The 21,956-nt window shown below is 44.8% G+C and overlaps 1 protein-coding gene across 1 annotated transcript in view; it reads right to left on the bottom strand.

The window, feature by feature from the left end:
- LRP1B (LDL receptor related protein 1B) overlaps positions 1-21,956 on the bottom strand; it is a 4,500,992-nt gene that overhangs the window by 2,892,866 nt on the left and 1,586,170 nt on the right. The window contains exon 6 of the mRNA XM_069225083.1: positions 14,396-14,653. Within this exon, the coding sequence (XP_069081184.1) occupies positions 14,396-14,653 (258 nt within the window). The remainder of the gene's footprint in view (positions 1-14,395; positions 14,654-21,956) is intronic.

A 21,956-nucleotide genomic window follows, 5' to 3' on the forward strand; every position in this document is an offset into this window, starting at 1 on the left:
CTGCTTGTGAGGCTGGTAAGGATCGGACCCCTCCTGGGGCCCGGGAAGGAGTGTCTACTCGGGCCCCAGGAGGGGTCCGATCCTTACCAGCCTCACAAGCAGGACTCAAAGGAAGGTGCGAGGTGCTCCTCCTTCCCCTGGCCTCTGCCCTAGGAGCAGGACGCTCCTCCCTTTGGTGAAAGCGGTCATTTAAGTTTCCCTGAGAACAGGGAAGGGAGACCTCGATGGAGGCCCCCTTCCTCTCCCCCCAGTTCATTGTTTGTTGGGCCTCGAGTGGCCCCCACCCCACGGACAGGGTGGATGCAGACCTAGGCAGGACCCCACCTAAAACACGGGTCTCCGGAGGGGCCCGTTTATCGCCAAGAGAAGGTGCCGACCACCCCTCTCCCCCAGAAACACCACGTGGCCCCCGTTGTGTGCACAGGAGCGCCGGGGGTCCCCTATGCTCCTTCTTTAGGCAAAGGGAGTGCCTCTTCGTCAGGACACCAGGTACTTTTTAGGAGACATTGGCTCCAGGAGCCTAGTATAGACCTTGGGGAGTTTATAGGTTTCCTACCTGCTTTCCTGCCATTACATAAAAATGTGCTGATGTTCCTTTTATGGGCATGACATGAAGATATGTATTTTTATGACTTGTGATATGTTCTCTAATGTTCCTTTTATGGGTATTTATGAGGTATTCATGACAAGTGCATAGAATTCTTACTGTAATTCCTGACTACTGCTTATGCTGCAGAATCATGAGTACTTACGTGTTCTAAAGTGACAACTGCTTATTCTTGCAGAGTATTAGTAACTTGTGTAACGTTATGACAACTGCTAAGGTAGCAGGGTTTTACTAAGGTGTAATGTTGGTCTAATTATGTTTTGTGCAATACAGTTTATTTTTACACAGCTCAGTGTTGTGTTTACTTTGTGGTGTACAGTTTGTGTCACGTGTGTTGTGTGTGTTGTGCAAACGCTTAACACATTGCCTCCGGGTTAGGCCTGACTGCCCGTGCCAGGCTACCAAGGGGGTGAGCAGGGGTTGTCTTGGATGTGTGACTCCCTTCCCCTGACTAGAGTGGGTGGATTCTACCTGGCTTAGGTACATACCCTAGCCAACCAGAAACCCCATTTCTAACACCAGCTATATACCTTCTAATTTTAAATCACTACAATAACATTTTGGCAAAAGTACTAGCCATCCACATGCATTAATGGACCACATAATCTCCCCCATGCAGTCCCACTTTGTGCCCCATCACTCTACTTCCATTAACCTTTAAACACTCTTTGCAGTACTCAACCAGGTCTCCCTAACCATCCCGGCAGAGGTTGCCCTACTGGATTTTGAAAAAGCATTTAATTTTCTTTAATGGTTGTTCCTTTACACAACATTAACTAAACTGGGCTTCGCAAATGGTTTCTTGTACCGCATTAGGTTGCTATACAAAGATCCTCTGGCCCACCAGCGATTAAACAGCACACTATCTAAGCCATTTCCCTTAACTCGAGGTACGAGGCAAGACTGCCCACTCTCCCTCCTCCTGTTTATCATTGCTATGGGCATTTTAGTATGACATTTGCAGGAGCGTCATCTTCAGAGGGGATTTAGATTTACTCACTAGACAGTATTGCCCTCCCTCTATGCGGATGATATATTGGTTTTTATATGTACTCTTCCATCAATCTTTTCCCTCTTATATGCGAAGTTCAATGGTTCAAGACATTTTCTGGCCTACATATCAACTGGAGTAAATCAGAGTTATTCCCACTTATGGATGCCACTGCACCCTGTGACCTTGAGTTCTCGCTGTAGCGGTGTTCGGATTCCAACAAATACCTGGGCATTTTTACATTCACAGGGACCACTCAGAGGTGATCCAGCATAATTATGGCCCAGTCATAGATGAATTTGAGTCACAAGTTAATCTCTGGATCAATTTGCCATAGGGTATAGCTGGGTGCATAGCTATTGTTAAAATGGTGGTGCTGCCACAATTCCTTTATTTGTTTCTCAATATTCCTGTTGCCCTAACAGGATGTTTTTTCCCCACAATACGGGGGCTATTAAAATACCTTACATGGGCCAGCTGTTGCACGGTATTCAATGGGATATACTGACACTCTCATATAGTCGTGGTGGTTTTGGAGTCCCACATCTACAACTATATTATCTAGTCACCCAAGCCCATTACGCCTCTCATTGGTATCATCCAGATGGTAGACTGTCACTCCTTAAACCTGAAACAGCACATGCGCTGCATCTCCAACTTTCTACTATTCTGCTGCAAGGCGTACATGAAACCCCACAGAAATACAGACTCTCACTACTACTAACAGGGTCCAAATTCCTGCGATACCTAGGCAGGGACACCCTCTATTCCCCTGAAATCCCTCTCCTGAATAACACATGGCTCCCACTTACTCAGGGACATTTGGGCAGTGCTTCCTTCACACGCACAGTCTGTGAAACACAGGTTATGTATTTGCTATTGGTACACTTAAACCTATTTCATCCTGATGGAGGGAGGTGGCTCATCCCCCATGGATATCTTCGTATTTCATTACTTACACAACATGTCCGGGAGACTCTACTAACCTATCCAGAGAAGCCCCAAGACTTTTGTTTTATTACAATGGTGATTTCCTCTCCAGATACTGCCACTTTATTTCCAAACTGTATCACGCTTCTGTGCAAATGTGACCCACTGACACACAGCGCACTAAGGGTGCCTGGGAGCGTTTGCTAGACCTCTACATCCCCAATAAGACCTAGTATTACTGCTGCACACAAACCAAGCTTATCTGTAGCAATCACTGCCACAAATTGATACATTACAAATATCTACACCAGACATACATGACCCCTAAGGCCCTGGCCAAGCTCGACCCCACCAGGTCACGCCAGTGCCTTAAGTGCCGGGTGGAACAGGCTCTCATGGATTTGTGTGACAATTGCATCTTATTGGGAGTAAATTTATGCCACGTTATCTGTTATGCTCGACCTGTCACTTGATCTGGATCCCCTGATGGGCGTGCTGGGTATGTTAAACCGCTGCCCCAGGGTTTATGTTGCTATACCACCATTGCGTTGTTCCTGGCCAGATGGTAAATCTCGCTTCATTGTAGCAGTGGCAATCTTTCCACAGTGCTGGCTTGGCTGAAAGACATATCGTACTGCGAAACCACCTCCGAACTTTACACCTTTTTGCAACCAGCTATTTCCCATCCCAAAGATGTCTGGCAACCAAAGCAGGACTACCTATTAACTTTCAATCATACTGAAGAGCGAGAGGTGATCGACTGATCCTCTATTGCGCTCTGACCACCTGTGAGGCACTGTTTTAAGGCTCATAATGGGTTGCCCCATTAGAATGTGCCACTTTTTTTGTTGTATGTGTCTTCTGCTTTTATGCCCGCAATACTGTTCCCTTACTTTCTCTCTTCACTTATCCATGTTTCTTTCATCCTCTTTTTCTATATGTTCCACTACTGGCCTGTCACATAAGGCACAGTTTTTTCTTTATTGCACTGTAGCTTCATTGCTCCTTGAATTTTGTTGAAAAATTATAAACAGAGTTTTAAAAAGAAACAATGACAAATATTTACATTTCTAAAACAAAAAAACATTCACAGCACACATCCAATGCAAGGGGATCCTTTGCGAATGTGTCTATGCATAGGAATTGGTACTAGAAGGCTTCTAATAAAAATTGTATGCCAGGTGTGCTAGACATTTTACACTCAATTCTGTATCATGGTGCAAGACTGTATGTCTCATAAAGCAGCCTTAATAGAATGCCAGTGTGGAGGTTGAAGTAGCAGCAGGCCAACCTTAGTAGATATGGCTTTGGATCTGTTTTCCCTCTTTTGCAAAAAAATCAACTTTGGTTGGTCCGTTGTGTTGCATGGAAAACTGTATATATCCCATTGTTTAAAACACTTTTCGGGAGTGGAATTATTTCTGAGGAGATTTTGAATCTTATTTGGTAACATTTTTGGAGCATATGCAAAAAGTTAAGATAAAGTCTGCAGCATGACAATGTTCAAAGATTGATGCATGATCTGCAAAGTGAGACAGAGGTATGTTATTGTCATTTTTCTTTGGTGAGTGGAAACAAATCTCTGAGTCGTCTCAAACCAAGCTTTGCTATATCAAAGCTGCAATCTCATCATCTGGCTCGGAAGGTGCAACGATTTCACTATTCAAAATTTCATCTGACATTGGACCTAAGTTTTCACCAAAGTATGCATATGTAGTTTCTTCCAAGTGGAAACAGTTTTTCTGATATTGAATGTGTGGTTGTGAGAAATTTGGATTAGAATTATAAAGGCATTAAAAAAACAAACAGGGCCCATTTGTAACAATCACAGTTTTCACTTACCATGGCCTGGGCACCCCATAAAGAAGAACAATAACGTGGGGACCAAGTGCCTCATTTGGTACCTGACTCTCAGAGTGTGGGGCGAAGGAGGCCATGGCTTGCTCAGGAAGGTTCGTTGTGCTATATATGCAGAACGTAGTAATCAACTCTCAATATATCAATGTCCAGTCAGTGTCTTCCTTAAAACAAAAAGGTACTTCAAAGCAACAAAATGAATACTATGGACAACATTATAAATATGTACAACGTCAGGTGGAAATACCAATGGGAACAACCAGAGGGCCTTGCAATATCCAAGGATGCACAGAAATGAAAGGTGACTGTTAATAAGTAGCCCCCGTGATGTAAACTAGACCCTATCTAGAGAAGGCACCTTTAACAATTTGAACACCAGTAGACCCATACCTGCAAAACTATAATATACCCTTACATTGATTAAAAGTCAGGCCTACAGCTTTGTAATAGACTGTCACCTTATAATCAGTGTTAGAAACCAAAATGTATATTTACAGAATTATGACACATCCTGGCACCACAAGCCATCTTGCAGCGCTGAGCTGCACCATTAAGAATGTGCAGGGATATGTCATAGTTACAGCAGTATGACACAGCTCTATACTTTCCTCAGCGTTGGCACACATTTGGCAGCGTAGCAGAAACACACAATACACCAACCATAGAAATAGGAAAAAGAAAAGGAGAAAATAAATAAAGATATTTCTCCTTGTTGCACCACTTTTACGCTACCCTAGGGTGGTATAGGAAATCTGGGATTGCGTTAGATTCCAATGGTTTTGCGTGAGAACAGCCACAGAAAAACCTTGGAATGCTTCTGCAGAGTAATGCGTGAAAGGGGGCCATATTTACAACGCCATGAAATGCAATGCAGGGTAGCTTGCGTGGCATTGTAAATATGGGGCAGCACACTGTGCCACCACTGTGTCAAAAAACAGTGATGCTCTGGTGAGGCTAAGGGCTTGTAAATAAGCCCCAGGTTTCTGTATGGCAGAGGTATGCACTTTGATGAAGACACAGTCCTAGGAAGGGTAAGTCACAAACACACTAAATTCACCTGTGATCATCCTCTAGTAGCTTCACACAGAGCAGTCAAGCTTCACTTAAGAGGCAATGTATAAAGTATTTGTACCACACCTGATTGGAAAAATAGAACTTAATTTAAGAAATAAAACAAGACCAAAATGACAAATATCCACCCAACAAGAACTTAAATTATGATGTTTTACAGATTAAACTGTAAAATAGTGCTTAGAACCAGGGACATCTGGTCATGTTGGACCGGGACAAATACAAAAGTTCAAGCCAACAGCGATGGAGCACAAGCTGGATACAGAGACACAGAGAGCACAAAAGTACCTTAAACTTTGTTGTGTCAACATTGAAGGTATGGGGTGCAGCAGAACCAATGCGTCAGTGTCGATCCCCGCAGCAGAGGAGATGCATTGAGTTCCCCAGACACTAGAGGAAATTCATCTAGTAACTCCACAATAAGGCAGCGATGCGTCAGTTCTGAGATGCAGCATACCTGGAGGTGATGGGCTGGGTCTGTTCCTGCAACATTGGTGAGGCATTGGAGTCAAGCCTAGTAGCAGAGGTGATGTGCCAGTTTCGATCCAAGCAACAAGAGCGATGCACCAGTTCCGATCCCACAACAGGAAAAATGCATCTGTTCTGATTCATGCAGTGGCAGTGATGCGTCAGTTGTCAGTAGGTGCATTGGTTCTGCTGGAGCAATCACCTTAGGCCCACTTTCAAGGGCTCGGAAATGGGGGAGCACCATTTGGAAGGGCAGGCACACAGGTAGCAGAGTCCAGGTGCAGAAGTAAGTGGGTCAAAAGTCTTTTATGTCCTAGAAACCTCAAATCAGGAGACCAGTCAGCTCGCCCCTGGAAACACTCTGGGTTTAAGTGATGCAGGTCCAGTCCTTCTCACCCAGGTAGGGGGACAGCAGGCAACGGGCAGTAGAACAATGCAGGAGCCTACCAAAGCAGCATGCCAGCGGAGTGGGAGTCCTTCAGCACAGCAGTCCTTCTTCATGGCAGAGTAGTTACAGGTCCAGAAGTGTGCTGAGTTAGTGGTGTCCGAAGTAAAGTACTTACATACATTTTAGTCTTAGAAGTGAGAGAAACATCAAAGATAGAACATTGAAGTACACAGAGGTCCTGCCCTTACTGCCCTGCCCCAGACTAATTACTGGGTGTTTTTGTAGCCCTTTGTGTGGGGAGAGGACGCAGCTTATTCAGGCGTAAGTGAGGATGTGGCCAGCTATTCCCTCCCATCCTGCCAAGGCCCATCAAGGCATACCTGAACTCCCTCTGTGTCTGGCTATCTTGGGGGAATATACAAATCCCAGCTGAGAGAGGCAACAGGCTCCATATGGCTAAGGTAAGAACATACCAATTTTCTAAAAGTGGAGTTTTCAGAATTACAATTTAAATCCAACTTTACCATAAGTTGTGATTTTAAACTGTGATTCCAGAGACACCAACCTCAAAACAGTTCTCTCTTCTAGATTGTGAATTACACTTATAAGATATAATAAGGTAATCCCAATGTTATCCAATGGGAAAGATAGGCCTTGCTGTCGTGAAAAATGACTTTAGAAGCTTTTCACTACTAAGACATGTAAAACCTAAAAAAAAATGTCCTGCCTTTAAATGCATTGCACCATGCCCTCTAGGTTATCCAGGGCCTACATTAGAGAAGACCTATATCTATAAAAAAAGAATATTTGGGCCTGCCAAAAGGGTTATTTTGCCAGCTCGACATGTCAGTGTAAACCTGCACATACAGGATCTGTAATGGCAGGCCTGAGTCATGATTAGAGGGCTACTTAAGTAGGGGGCATTTTCAGTGCTGCAGGACCACAAGTAATATTTACTTTACAGGTCCAGGCCACATGTAGTGTACTGTACTGGGGAGTTATAAGAATTGTAACTATGCCAATTGGAGATAGTACAATATTAGCATGTTTATGAGAGACAGAACAAGCACGTTTGCTCCGGCTAGCAGTGGTAAAGTGCAAGGGGTCCTAAAGCTGGTAAAAACTGTGTCAGAAAAGTGGAGGAGGTAGGAAAAAAGCCTGGGAGGAAGATCACAGTGAGGCTGTCATATCTAACAATCAGCAGTAGTATATAGGTTGTTCAAGAGTAATAAACATTTTGAAACATATTGGAATGTCACTGCAAGCATGCACTTTTGTCTTTGAATGAAAACGAAGCCTTTTGTCTTTGACTAAAAATAAAGCCAGCACAATGGCCTTTGACATATATTTCATAATAAACAACACGAAAACCATTTTTCAAAGGGTCAGGTTTGCTGGACCTTGGGTAGCTATGGTAAAGAATTTCAGCAACCTGTGTGAGGAGACCCTGTGGGAGACAAGCATACCTCTGGAAGCCTCAAAAGCTGCTTTCAGAGGCACCAGCTAGCAAAATATGTCACTTTTAAAGGCCCTTAAAGAGGCTTATGGGGTGAACCTCCAGCCCACCTTAGATATGGCCATTATGGCAGGTAGACTTTTCCTTCTCTATGCTGCTGTTTAGATGTCTTTTGGCAAAGGTGATTCTGCCCTCGGGGACCTTTCACCTGGCTGCCTTGACCACATGGCATCCCTTAGGCTGATAGTCATAGAGCTCTCTTCCCTTTCACAGGACTCTTATTCTTCAGTTGCCTTTTGGGAAAATGTATAGGTTACAGTCTGCTGAGCTCTCCTGAGATAGTCAATGTGGTGTTTCTGCCAATGGTGCCAACTTTGGAACTGGGTAGTCTTGGTGTAGGCTCAACATCCTATGGTTCTGTGCATATCACATTGGGCTTGATACACAAAAATGAGCTTATACATTTGGGTAAGTTTAATCCTCTTCAGTATTCATAAACTATAATTTAATAATAACAGTATGACTGTCGATACTCCAAGTAGGGGAAGAGAACTATCTTGTTATTTGCAGCGTTCTCTGCCCTGACTGAGGAGACTCCACAGTCGTAAACGTACTAATAAACTATAGTTTGTGAATACTAAGTAAGAGTAAACTTACTCAGAAATATAAAGTTACCTTTGTGAATTAGGCCATTAATCTCCCTGTCACTAAAGAATGTGACCTTGTGTAGTGGAACTGGTGTTCATTTAAATAAATCCAATACCTTCTGGTCAACTTTGTGCTGTATAAAACTTCAAAATAAACCTGCTGAGAAAGTGGAGATGAAGGTGTAGCTAGTATTTCTTGAGTTTGCGGGTCTCCTCTCTCCCCGGGGTCTTTTAGCAAGACTGGAGGTGTCCCCAAAAGAAAAACATACAAACAGAAGTTCACCACCTTCTAGAGAGGATGAGTGGATGAACCCATATCTATGACCCTTCCACAGAGGTCCAAGGGGGCACTCTTTTTCAGTGCCCAAATATGTCTCCCTCTGTACCCTGAGAGAGAGGTAGAGGGCTAGTTCCACGAGCTCTGGAGATGGAGTGCAGCAAAAGTCCTTGAAATTCAAGTGAAAAGAGAATCTCCAAGTCACAAAGGGGTTAATCTTCCCTTTGCAGCTGTACTTCTCCTTCCTGCTGTCTAGCTCTTCTCCAAGACTCCTCCCTTGTGCAGGGTTTTAAAAATAGAGATTGAGAGTTTTAAATGTTTAGAGTCCTTACCCAATTTAGAGAGGCCACATCCTCTCTCAACTTCTGGCTGGGGCACCTTGAGACCAGCCCACAGGCTGTCCAACTCCACAGGTCATTAAGGGAATTTTTAAGATTGCAAAAAATATATGCCTGGACAGCTTCTGTCTGTTTTGGGAGCAAACTGCCCAGGTTTGGTACAGAGAGAGAGAGCTAATCACCTTATGGAAATGTCTCATCTGCACCTTTCTTTTCCCAGGATAAGACAAGTCTCTTAGAATTGTTGTGTTGCTCAAAGGAGAGATTTGAACTTTCAGCTGGTCAACAGATTAATTATCATCAAGGAAGCTCAGACATCAATCCTATTAAGGAAAGCTCTTGGAAATATGGTCAATCTTGGAATATAAACATGAATGCATGTAGGACAAAGTTCCTGTTTAGTCCTGAACATGAAAATATATTGTTGTTCACAGTGAAATATAAGTGTCTTGGCCTGGTTGCAATATTTGTAGGGCAAAATTTCTGCTGAGTTTAAAATATAGGTCAAGTGACAGCAAACAGTGTGTACAGCTAAAATCTAACATATCCTATGAATTTGAGAATATATTATTCAAAATGTGAAAGTTACGAGAATTCTGCATGTGCATTTTTTAACTACCTAAGCTTCTGGCCTGAGAGAAGTGTAAAAGATATCTTCATTGCCAATATATTTTATTTGTTGCCGTATAGATATGTGCCTGTTAGTCTCAGTATGTATTTAGGAGGAAATAAAGGCTATTGTGTCCCTATTTAAACATAGGAGGAAAGAACTCGTAGGCTCACTTCACCAACGGTGCAGGATTCACCGGGCAGCCACCAATTGCAGGGACAGAGAAGAAGGTTCTTTAAATCTGATGTCCAAGGGACCTGAAGTGAATGGCCTGTATTCACCTTCTAATGGAGAATTCTTCTGTTATCTGTTATGTTATAAATGTTTTTATAGCCCCCTCATAACCCATGAGAGTATGCAGGCACTCTGTAGCAGGAATGTAAGGCCAAGGCTTTGATGTGCTGTGGAAGGTTGAATGTTGGAGGCGGCATGTTTTGGCTGAGGGGAGGGTGTAGCCAGGCACAACCTACCATTCCTTTCAAGGGTAGGTGATTACACCCACTATATATCCTGTGCTCACCCTTGGGTAGCTTAGCAATGAACAGTCAGGCTTATCACCGGGGCAATGTGTAAAGCATTACTACAGCACTTTCACACAACAAATACATGGAGCATCACAAAAGGGACTTCACACGAAATGTATGTAAATAAAGTTTGTATTCAACACAAATTAGTTAACACAACATGAATATCATGCATCTCTTGGCATAAATCACATTTGGGAATATCGCTAGCAGCATGAGTTAAAGTGACATCACTAATATGTACACTTTGGGAATGATCCTACTTCACTCCCATCAGCCTCATGTGGTGCAAAACGTTGTCAGCACAAGACCCATCCAAGCAATTATTCTAATTCAATCTCACACAATTATAGGGTGCAACCCGTTCACAACCATAGCAATAATGTGTACACATAGGCAATTATAATACTTTTAAATAGCATTGTGAGCCGGTGCCGCATGAGTAATACCAGTGACAACCGCAATACACTCTTGGCAAGAATTAACATGTCGGGCAAGTGTTTTAGTGTTGTTGTCAAAATCAGTGACTCCCACACACTCACTCACCACTGATACTCTGTGCTTCCAATATCAAGTAGGCTTTTATTGCACGCGCTCGCACACAAACACATGCAGCACCCTAATGCTGTGGACTGACATTCAGCAAATCAGTAGATATTGTACTCGCAGACCAGGTGACCAAAAAACCCTCCTCCACCCTTTAGCGAACCCTGACTACCCCGCCCCCATGGATTGGAATTGAAGGAAACCTTCCCCTCCCAATGATACTAGGCTGATCCCAGCCAGAGTCACACTTATTATGATCCTGGAGAAACAGGTGGTGGGATAGATAACAGGCGGTTTCAGGTGGCAGTTGACATATGGAATTTTGGCCACCCCTCAGTAAGTTCAATGAAAGGTCGCCTCACTGTGCCATCAGGTAGGTTCCCCCCCTTGTGCGAGGCACAAGAGGGGAATGCCACATCTTGTGACCTGCTTCCAATCATTCTCAAAAGTGTTCTGTAGCCCACTCACTTACTCTCACCACCCAGGCCAGTTCTGTCACTACGACCTGGTCACAAGGTGTGTCGGGCCAAGTGAGGAACTGGCCGATGGTTCGCTGCACTGAGGGCATCAAAAGGATCAGTGAGTGAGAGATGAAACAGGGGAGCCTCTTGGAAGGAGGTAGCACCCCATAGGACACACATTGACCAAAGCCATACTCAGGCAATCCAGGCACATTGGAACTTGAATTTGCTCCCATGTGCCTCCCCGGAAATGAGGCACAGTGTCGGGTGCGCAATGGTAAGAGGTGCACCAGACAGTCCTGATCAAACACAGTGCAGAGCAGCAAATTCAGAATCTCCTTGGGAAAGAGGCACAACGTCAGGGAATGGTGGTATGAGCCACACCAGCTGATTTTGGTTGCAGACAAATAAAGAGTTACCAATTCCATACCTCCCTGGTGTTGAGGCACAACATCTGGTGCACTGTGGCTTGGGTCTCACCAGACAAGTCTGATCAGAAAAACAAAGAGTTACCAATTCTGTATCTCCCTGGAAATGAGACACATATGGTGCACCTTGACTTGTCGCACCAGGGAATTCCGGTCACACACACAGGCGCAAGTTCAGCAGTGCCACTAGAGGTAGGATACCACAATGCTCTGGGTACCGCCCCCACATCTGACGGTCACAACCTGCGAAATGGACACTGACCCAATGAGCATTCAGTTGGCGTGTCATACAAGAGAAATGCAGCTTGATCCATGAATTGGGCCACAACTTGTGAATCCACTCACTACCAACAAGATGCTTATGTGTGTCTAGGCCCAACAATAAAGTGCCAAACTCCTTGAAGGCGGACAGTTCCTTAGAGACTCTACACTTGGTTCCCCACTCACACTGCTGCTACCAGGTGGGATCCAGCAGACGATGTGAGCACCTAAGGGGGCACCACTCTCCAGGTGGCACAGGTAGAAGCTGTACATCACTCATGGGAGGTTTTTCATGTCCCTGAGACCTCCACCAGAGAACAAGGGGTAAGCAAACAAGCTCATGGAGAGCACACTTCAAGGTGCGGCACAGCAGCAGGCAATAAGCCCAGGCCAGCCACTATTCGGGAGGAATGTGCAGTCCCTTACAATGGCAGTGATCCCTCCTCAGGCACAACAGATTCCTCTGGCAGTGTGCACCCTGCATTCCAGTATCTCTGGTCCTGCATCCCCACAAGCAAATCTCTCCTTTGCTGCAGTATGGCATACTGTAGCATGCCTCTGGAGATGGTTTGGTTCAGATGGTTCCCTTTCAAACCACAGATGTCTCCCTTAAATTTTAGTCCTGTCTACCACGGGGGCGTGGAATGCAGATCTCATTCTTTAGTAGGGCCATGATCTGGGTCCCAGAGCCCACGTGTCAAAACCTCTCCCTCCAATCTATACAGCTTGGCCCTCAAATGGCAGAGGTCTGTCATTCCAGTTGCATGCCTAAGGTTTATAGCTGTTGCTGAATAATTGACAGATGTGCTCCCACAGTCTCCGGTGTGGACTAGGGTCAAATTAAAAGGCACACCATGCATTTCAGAATTTAGAAATGCACACTTTCTAGAAGTGGCATTTCTAAGTTATTATTGACAAAACCACAATTACCACAGGTAGGGGTTTGTCAGGATGAATCCAATGATAGCAAACATTACAAGGCTGCTCCACTGCAATCCACTATTGCAGCTAATGGTAACTTCTCCCCATGTTAACCTATGGGCAGAGAAACTCTCCTAGGTAGTGAAAATATGCATGGGTATTCTTTACCCTTTGGGCATATGTGCCCTTGTGCACAGACAAGCCTGCAATGGCAGGCGGAACAAATGTTTCAGAACACCACAGGTGCAGGTGCGCACACCTAGACCTGTTATGACAAGCTGGACATGTTTAACAACACCATAGGTGCGCACACACCGGCCTGTTATGACAGGATGGAATCATTATTAAGAACACCATAGTTGCAAGTGTGCACACCATGACCGGCTATTTCAGGCTGGACTCATGTTTATTAACACCATAGGTGCAAGCGTGCACACACAGGCCTGCAATGGCAAGCTCAGCACATATTTGAAACACCAGTGGACATGCATGCATCCACTGGCCAGCACCACTTTCTAACATAGGTAGGAAAGTCATGTACACTTCACACTGGACTTACAGTGGGTAAGCACCCAGGGCCCTAAGGCCACTGGATAGAGAATAAGCAAAACCTAAGGGAAGAGCCAATCCCTGGATAGGGAAATCCCCACATGGGGGTTCTTCACTACTGGGGTATTGGACATCCATTTGTACCTGCTCTGCCCTTAAAAGGGTGCTTCAGGGGTAGCAGAGGACCCTCACAGGATTGGCTACAGAGTTATAAGTGCAAACCTGAGTACAAGCACAATTGTGCCTCCACAGGCTTGCATTGTCAGGCTGGATACATGCTTGACCGGCTATTCTGGTGGGTGACACACTCAGTGGACTGTCCCACTAGTATCCAGGGCTGTACCCACCCCAGGTATGTGGTATACCTTTTTACAGGTCACTCCTGTGTACAGCACCTGAACTAATCATATAAGTGCCCCTTCCTGGGATGTGTAGGAAGGATGTGCGCACTTTCCCACTGCTGCACAGTGGGACAGTGGCCAGAGTTCTAAGGCCACGCAAAGAGTCAGCAAAAAACTGGGAAGAAAATGCAAAAAGTTTCAGTGAAATCCCCTAAGAAGGGTAATGTCCAACATTGATCCAGGATTTAGGGGCCAGGTTTGAGAAGATGTGACCCTCCTGCTCCGCTTTTGTGCAGGTTTAGGGTGTGTGCTATGGAGAGACCAGCAGAGCTGAGGTGTCTAGAAGGCTTTTAGAGTTGAATGTGACTGTTAAGGTAGGCACCACATTAAGGTATTCCTAAGGATAACCATTGAGTCTCAGTCCACCGGTATCAAGGGATTTGGAGATTCTCCATCTAATGAGGTGTATACACTGCAAGTAGTGTCTCGACCTAGATCTAAATTAGATCCTTACTTTATCTCTTTCAACACTGAAGTGTAATGCTCAGGCAGAGAAGTTTCACCGATTATGCATACTCTGGTGGCAATCATTTCATCTGCATTTGAGTTTGTGCATAAAAAAATACATAGATGTATTTTAAGAATGTACATTTAATAAAATGATGTATTAACACTTATTTGACTAAAAGACAACTGTCAGAAACAAATAATTAATTATACTTACTGTGAAGATACTGGGAGATGTTTATTGTCCATTCTTCATTTATGTCCCAGGTTTTTGTTATTTTTCCGCATTTTAGTTGACTTGACTGTTCTTTATCTTCGATCCAACAAACTGTTTCCTTTTCATAAATAAAATCCAATGTCTGAATTCCATTTCCATTCACTGAACTTGCTGTAGAGATATGACTCCCATTGATATGTAGCACGTCAATAGTTTCAGAGCTTGTAATAAAAAGTACTGGATGCCTCTCTGCAGGTTCTACAAAACAGAGAACACATGTTGGCACAACTGAGTCATTTAAGGACACTTCGATGAAATATGAAGTTAATGAACTGCTCAAGTTTGTTAATCTTTAAATGCATATTATTCTGGTATGCAGGCTAATCAGGTTTGAGGCTTTCAAAAGTGACTGGGCTCTGATAATACTCATGTGAAGCAGGTTCCAGCTGGATAAAAATATCTGTTAACATTTTCTAACACAATCTTTACATCTGACCTTGTTTTGTTGTTTTCCCACATATAGGAAAGTATCCTCTTTCTAGCTTGGTTACCCCAACTTTTGGCCTGTTTGTCAGTGTGTTTGACTGTGTCTACTGGGATCCTGCTAACCAGGGCCCCAATATTTATGCTCTCTCTCTTAAATATTGGGTATTGCATACTGGTAAACTAGTATTTCACCCCCAGTCGGCATACTGGTGCCCCCTGATGAGTCCCTAGTATATGGTACCTAGGTACCCAGGGAATTGGGGTTCCAGGGGATCCCTATGGGCTGCAGCATATCTTTTGCCACCCATAGGGAGTCCATGCAAAGGCTTCTGCAGGACCGCCGTTGCAGCCTGCGTGAAAAGGTGCATGCACCCTTTCACTGCAATTTACACTGCACCAGGGGCCAGATGTGTCAAGAATCCACTTTGCAATTCTCAAATAGCGATTTTTAAGAAATGGCTATTTCAGAGTTGCAAAATGGTATGTATCATATTTGCGATTTGGTAACAGCGATTTCTTAAAAATCGCAAATTCTATTACCAAATCGCAAATAGCGATCCTGACCCCATTCGCACCTATGGGGCTGTAGGCCCATATTTGCAAACTTTTTGCATTTCCCAAATTGCGAATTCCTAACTGGAATTTACAATTTTGGAAATGCAAACCCCAGGGTGCTGGGGGCCTATGGCCCCCTCTGCTGCAGCCCCAAAAATTATTTTAGGACATGTAAGGTGCACACATGCCAAAGGGGCATGTGTGCGTTACATGTCAATTTTAAAAATGCATTTTTAAAGCATTTTTAAAATTTGAACATGGTTACCACCAAATTGCATTTGGTGGTAATTGCGATTCCTTAATGCCCAATTCTCATTAAGGAAAAGCTTGATACATGTGCTTAAGAAATCACAAATAAAATTGCATAGCGAATGCCTTTCATACATACTGAAAGTCATTTTTGCATCTGCAAACGGCCGTTCGCACAGTTTGCGAATGCAAAAAAGCTTTGATACATCTGGCCCCAGGTCACTTATATGTCACCCCTATAACAGGCCCTCCAGCCCTGAGGGCAGGGTGCAGAGTACCTGTGTGTGAGGGCATCCCTGCACTAGCAGAGGTGCCCCCACGACCTCCAGGACCAATTTCCCAGACTTCGTAAGTGCAGGGGTGCCATTTTATGTGTATACTGGACATAGATCACTACTTATGTCCAGCTACATAATGGTACCTCCGAACATAGACATGTTTGGTGTTAAACATGTTGGAATCATACCCCAAGCTTTTGCAAGCATTGGTTGTATGCTTTCATGTACTCTGGGGGCTCCTTAGAGGACCCCCAGTATTGCCATTACAGCCTTCTGAGGTTTTCCAGGCAGCCCCAGCTGCTGCCACCTCTCAGGCAGGTTTCTGCCCACCTGTTGATTGAAAAGCTCGAGGCCAGGAAGGCAGAACAAAGGATTTCCTTTGGGAGAAGGGTGTTACACACTCTCCCTTTGGAAATAGGTGTTACAGGCCTGGGAGGGGTAGCCTCCCCAGGACAATGGAAATGCTTTGAAGGGCAAATTTGCTTCTCTCCTTGTATAATCCAGTCTACACCGGTTCAGGGACCCTCAGTCCCTGTTCTGGTGTGAAACTGGATAAAGGAAAATGGAGTGACTATTCCCCTGTCCATCACCACCCCAGGGATGGTGCTCAGAGCTCCTTCAGAGAGTCCCTGGGTTTTGCCATCTTGGATTCCAAGTTGGCAGGGAACTCTGGGAGCATCTGAGTAGCCAGTACCAGCAGGTGACATCAGAGCCTTCCCCAGATAGGTGCTTACCTGTTTAGGTGTCCAAGCCCTCTTTCAGGGCTATTTAAGGTCTCTCCTTTGGGTGATTCTTCAGATTTGGATTGCAAGACTCCAGCAGGAATCCTCTGCATCCTCCACTTTAACTTCCTACCAAAGAAACTTCATCTGAACCCTTCAGGAACTCTACAAACTGCAACAAGGAAGCAAAGACAACTTCTGCCACATATCTTCAGCTCTGGCCAGCAACTGTTTCCAGAGGTCGTGCATCCTCAGTGGATATCCTGTCTTCAGCCTGCACCAGAATAGTGAAGGAATCTCTCTTGGGGTGAAGGAGTCACTACCCTGCTTCATCAGGCACCTACTGCATCGACGACGGGCTGCGTGTATCCCCTCTCCTGATCAGCTGCTTGGATCCTGCATCATGGGTGGTGGACTGAAGTAGTCATGACGGTCATGACGTCATACTGTCCAACTTTGGTGGAGGTAGGAGCTTGCCTTTCCATGCATGACAGTACCCCCATACACCACGTGTTTTGAAGTTGCTAAGGCTTTTTGGCAACTTTCCACAAAGCTCACTCTCTCCTGTGAAGCTCATCTTCCTGAGTCATTCTCCGGCGGAGTGGGAGCCTTTGTCGTAGTGCTGCATGGGCCTCTTCTTGTACCTCCTTTGTCCCCATGCTCTTGGACTCCTGTGTGCGTTGCCTGGTCTTCTGTGGGCTCTCCGAGTTGCTGAGAGCCCCCTCTAAACCCCCCTCCTGGGTAGAGTCCACCAGGTCCCTCCTGTCCCAGGCTGCGTCATTTTCTGCTAACTATGAGCTTTGAGTGTGCCAAGGCTTGTTTGCATACTCCAGGGATGCAAACCAGACTGCAATCTTACATCCGGCATGGTACATCATCTGCACCAACCAGGAACCCGACTCCGTCTTCTTGGGTGCAGTAATGGCTGTTCTTCTTCACCAGTGGTTCTTCTTTTGCACCTTCATCCGGGCTAGCAGGGGCTCATGTTCTCCCTGGACCTTTCTGTGCTTCTTGAACTTGGTCTCCTTCTTCACAGGTCTTCAGGTCCAGGAATCCACTGTTGGTGTCTTGCAGTCTCTTCTGGTTCTTGCATATTCTTCTTTCTCGTGTTTCTGTGTGTTCTAGGAAAGTTACTGTGTTTTACTCCTGCTTGCCTGGGCACTGGGGTGGGTTCTAGTACTTACCTTTGGTGTTTTCTAGTACTCTCAGTGAAAAAGTATAAATAAGGGCCTTAGGGCCTGATTTAGAACTCAGGGGACGGGTTACTCTGTCTCAACACTGAAGGATATAACATCTGCTGAAATCTAAATCCCATTATAGCCAATGGAATTTAAATTTCAGCAGCCCAGATATCTGTCTCCTTTGTGATGAGTAACTCTTCCGCCGAGTTCTAAATCGGGGCCCCAAATGTTTAATCAGCACAATTAAGTAACTGCTCACAACTGTAAATACAGAACTCTATGTAAAAGATACCATACCATACCATAACGTAACATAGCATAACATGGCACTGCATGAAATGACACTACATGACATTACTTAATTAAGTTTAACCTGTAAATCACTTTTAACACAAACATGACATGCAAGTATATATTTAATAAATTGTTTCTCAAATGGTGCTACATACCACATTTTAGTCATTTTTTTAGCAGTGTAATCTATGAGTGTATCGTAGTTCTAGTTGACTATATCTGACCAGAGATGTCACTGGTGAGTGACTCAGTGAATCATCTTGAGGATGTGTAGCAGGCAATCTAGCCTTATGATTTGTTAAAATCATCATCATATTGAAACTAAAAATTGAATAAACATTAAGGCTTCTTCCTTTATTTGCCCTCATTAAAACAAAGAAAGAGTAAAATACCTTCCAAACAATAAAAGATTGTCTCTTAGAACTGGCCCTCTCTGTCCTTAAACAATTTTGAACAACTGTATGTGAAACTCTCTACATGTTTACCTTCATCTTGGAAAAGGACAGGGACATACATGAATAGATTTCTGCAAAGCTTAGATTGATTTCTAAGAATGAGTAAGACACCACCAAAAGAGGGTACAAACAGTCCTTAACCTTGTCTTTAATCACACATCAGCCTAATCCTCTCCTCTTGCTTAACCCCTCTAATATGTCAAGCCTTTTAGAAATTATGTTTTCTACTGGATACATAGAACTATCATCATGTTTGTAAGGAAAAAGACTTTTTGCAAGTTTCCCTCCACTATTTGCCACCATTTGGACTATTAGCTGCTGATTTATCGACTCTTAGAGTGCATTGAGGCCTGCTGTCCAGACCTCAGTGACAATGTTCAGTCCCTTTACAAAAGGTATGTTGAATTGGATTTCCCTAATTGGCAAGTACTGACTTCCTTATAAGTCCCTAGTATATGGCATCCAGGTACAGGAGGCATGTAAGGCAAAGTGTCCATACAAGGCTGCAGCCCTGGGTGTGGCACTCTATGTGGGACAAAGTGAAAACATGGCATCCAGGCAGCCACTGCAGACTGGAAAGGCAGTGTCACACTGTCAGTTCGACTTTGCCATTACTATTAATGACAATGAGTCCCATAGTCCCATAAAGGTATAAATATGTCTCTTCTAAGGAAGGCCTACCAAGCCCTATGACAAGAAGCTGTATATTATTAAGCAAGACATAGAGGGGCATATTTATACTCTATTTGCGCCGGAATTGCGTCGTTTTTTTTTTACGTAATTCCGACGCAAAACTAACTCCATATTTATACTTTGGCATTAGACGCGTCTAGCGCCAAAGTCCATGGAGTTTGCGTCATTTTTTAGCGTGGACACCTACTTTGCGTTAATGATATGCAAGGTAGGCGTTCCCGTCTAAAAAAATTTACTCCGAGGCATGTGTGCCGTATTTACACTCCCGGGCAAAATCCAAGCCCGGGAGTGGGCGGGTCAAAAAAAATGACGTACGGCCGCTTTTGCGCCGTTTTTTAGCGCCTGGACAAGGCAGGCGTTAAGGGACCTGTGGGCTCGGAAGGACCCAGAGGTGCCCTCCCATGCCCCCAGGGACACCCCCTGTCACCCTTGCCCACCCCAGGAGGACACCCAAGGCTGGAGGGACCCATCCCAGGGAACATAAGGTAAGTTCCGGTAAGTATTTTTTTACATTTTTTTTGTGGCATAGGGGGGCATGATTTGTGCCCCCCTACATGCCACTATGCCCAATGACCATGCCCAGGGGACAGAAGTCCCCTGGGCATGGCCATTGGGCAAGGGGGCATGACTCCTGTCTTTGCTAAGACAGGAGTCATTTCTATGGGGGTTGGGGGCCGAAATAAATGGCGCAAATCGGGTTGAGGCGAAAAATTTGCCTCAGCCTGATTTGCCCCATTTTTTGGCGCCCAAGCTCCATATCCCCCTACGCCGGCGCTGCCTGGTGTACGTCGTTTTTTTCCACGCACACCAGGCAGCGCCGGCGGCTAACGCCGGCTAACGTCATTGATTAAATACGGCGCCCGCATGGCGCTTCAGAATGGCGTTAGCAGGCGCTAATTTTTTTGACGCAAAACTGCGTTAGCGCAGTTTTGTGTCAAAAAGTATAAATATGGCCCATAGTACATATATGTCTCAACAGCAAAAACCTAAATGTTTTTTTGATGAGGAAAATTGGTAGCTCCATTGGCTAACATAGAGTAACTGACTGGCAGCCCAGCCTGGCTAACTTCTGAATGCGACTACCTAATGGGTACTGTTAGACTTTTCATCCTTGGTGTGTTCTCCCTTAACTTTTTACCTCTGTTTCCCACGTTGGTGATGTGTGCTGGACTCTGTTTTTGCTGATTTTGTTACTCTGGGCACTTTACCACTGCTAACCAGTGCTAAAGTGCAAGCCCTCCTATTCAAAATGTGTATGTAATTGGTTCATCCATGATTAGCATATTTTATTTACTGGTAACTCCCTTGTACATTGCACTAGAGGTGCCCAGGGCATGTAAGTCAAATGCTACTAGTGGGCCTGCAGCACTGGTTGTGACACCCACATTAGTAGCCCTGTAATCATGTCTCAGACCTGCCACTGCAGTGTCTGTGTGTGCTTTTTTAAACTGTAAATTCGACTTGGCAAACCTACCCACTTGCCAGGCCTAAACCTTCACTTTTCTTACAGGTTAGACACCCCAAAGGTAAGCCCTAGGTAGCCCCAAGGTCAAGGTGCAGTGTATGGTTAAGGTAGGACATATAGTAATGTGTTTTAAATGTCCTGACAGTGAAATACAGCAGCATTTGTTTTTCACTGTTGCAAGGCCTGTCCCTCTCATAGGTTATCATGGGGGCTACCTTCAAATATGATTAAAGTGTAGATTTCCTTTGGGAGCAGATAGACATTTGGAGTTTGGGGTCTCTGAGCTCACAATTTAAAAATACATCTTTTAGTAAAGTTGATTTTGAAATTGTGTGTTTGAAAATGCCACTTTTAGAAAGTGAGCATTTTCTTGCTTAAACCATTTCTGTGATTTTGCCTGTTTGTGAATTCCCTGTCCGGGTCAGTTTGACAGTTGGACTGGTTCCACCTCTCACTAGACAGTGACACAAAGGGAGCTGGGGTGTAGTCTGCATTTCCTGATCGGCCATCTGTACTAGGAGGTAGGGGACTGTGTCTGCTCTCACACAATGCAATGTCCAACCCCCTGGTTTGTGTCTGGAGCCTGCCCTGGTCAAGGCAGGATTTCACTTTCAAGAGAGACTTTCCTTTGAAGTAAGCCTACTTCAAATGGCAAAATGGGAATAAAAAGGGCCCCAAACCCACAGACTTTAGAACACTTCTGGAAACCAAGTGGAACCTCTGCCTGGAGAAGAGCTGAAGAGTTGAGGAAGAAGACCTGTCCTGCCTCTGACTGTGCTTTGTGGAGCTATCCTGCAGTTGCTGAATCTGCCTGTGCTAGAGGACAAAGACTGTACTTCGTGTGCCTTCCTTCTTGTGAAGAACTCTCCAAGGGCTTGATTTAGAGCTTGCCTCCTGTTGTTTGAAGTCTCAGGGAGAGCAAAGCCTTCTCTCTGCTAGTACCTGAGACACCTACTCTGCCAAGTGGTGCCCATCCAGTTCCTGGGGCCCTGAAAGAAGAAGCTGGAAGGACAAGAGTGAGAAATCCACGCACAGACCATTGTGTGCGGAAAAGATCGACGCACCTTCCGGCCAGCGGCTGAAAAATCGACGCATACGGTTGGAGAAACCACACGCAGCATCGCTGACAGAGGCTGCTGAGATCACAACCCGCGCTGCTTGGTTTTCGGATCATGGGGCAGAT

Source organism: Pleurodeles waltl, chromosome 3_1 (genome assembly GCF_031143425.1).
Source record: "Pleurodeles waltl isolate 20211129_DDA chromosome 3_1, aPleWal1.hap1.20221129, whole genome shotgun sequence".
NCBI lineage: Eukaryota > Metazoa > Chordata > Amphibia > Caudata > Salamandridae > Pleurodeles > Pleurodeles waltl.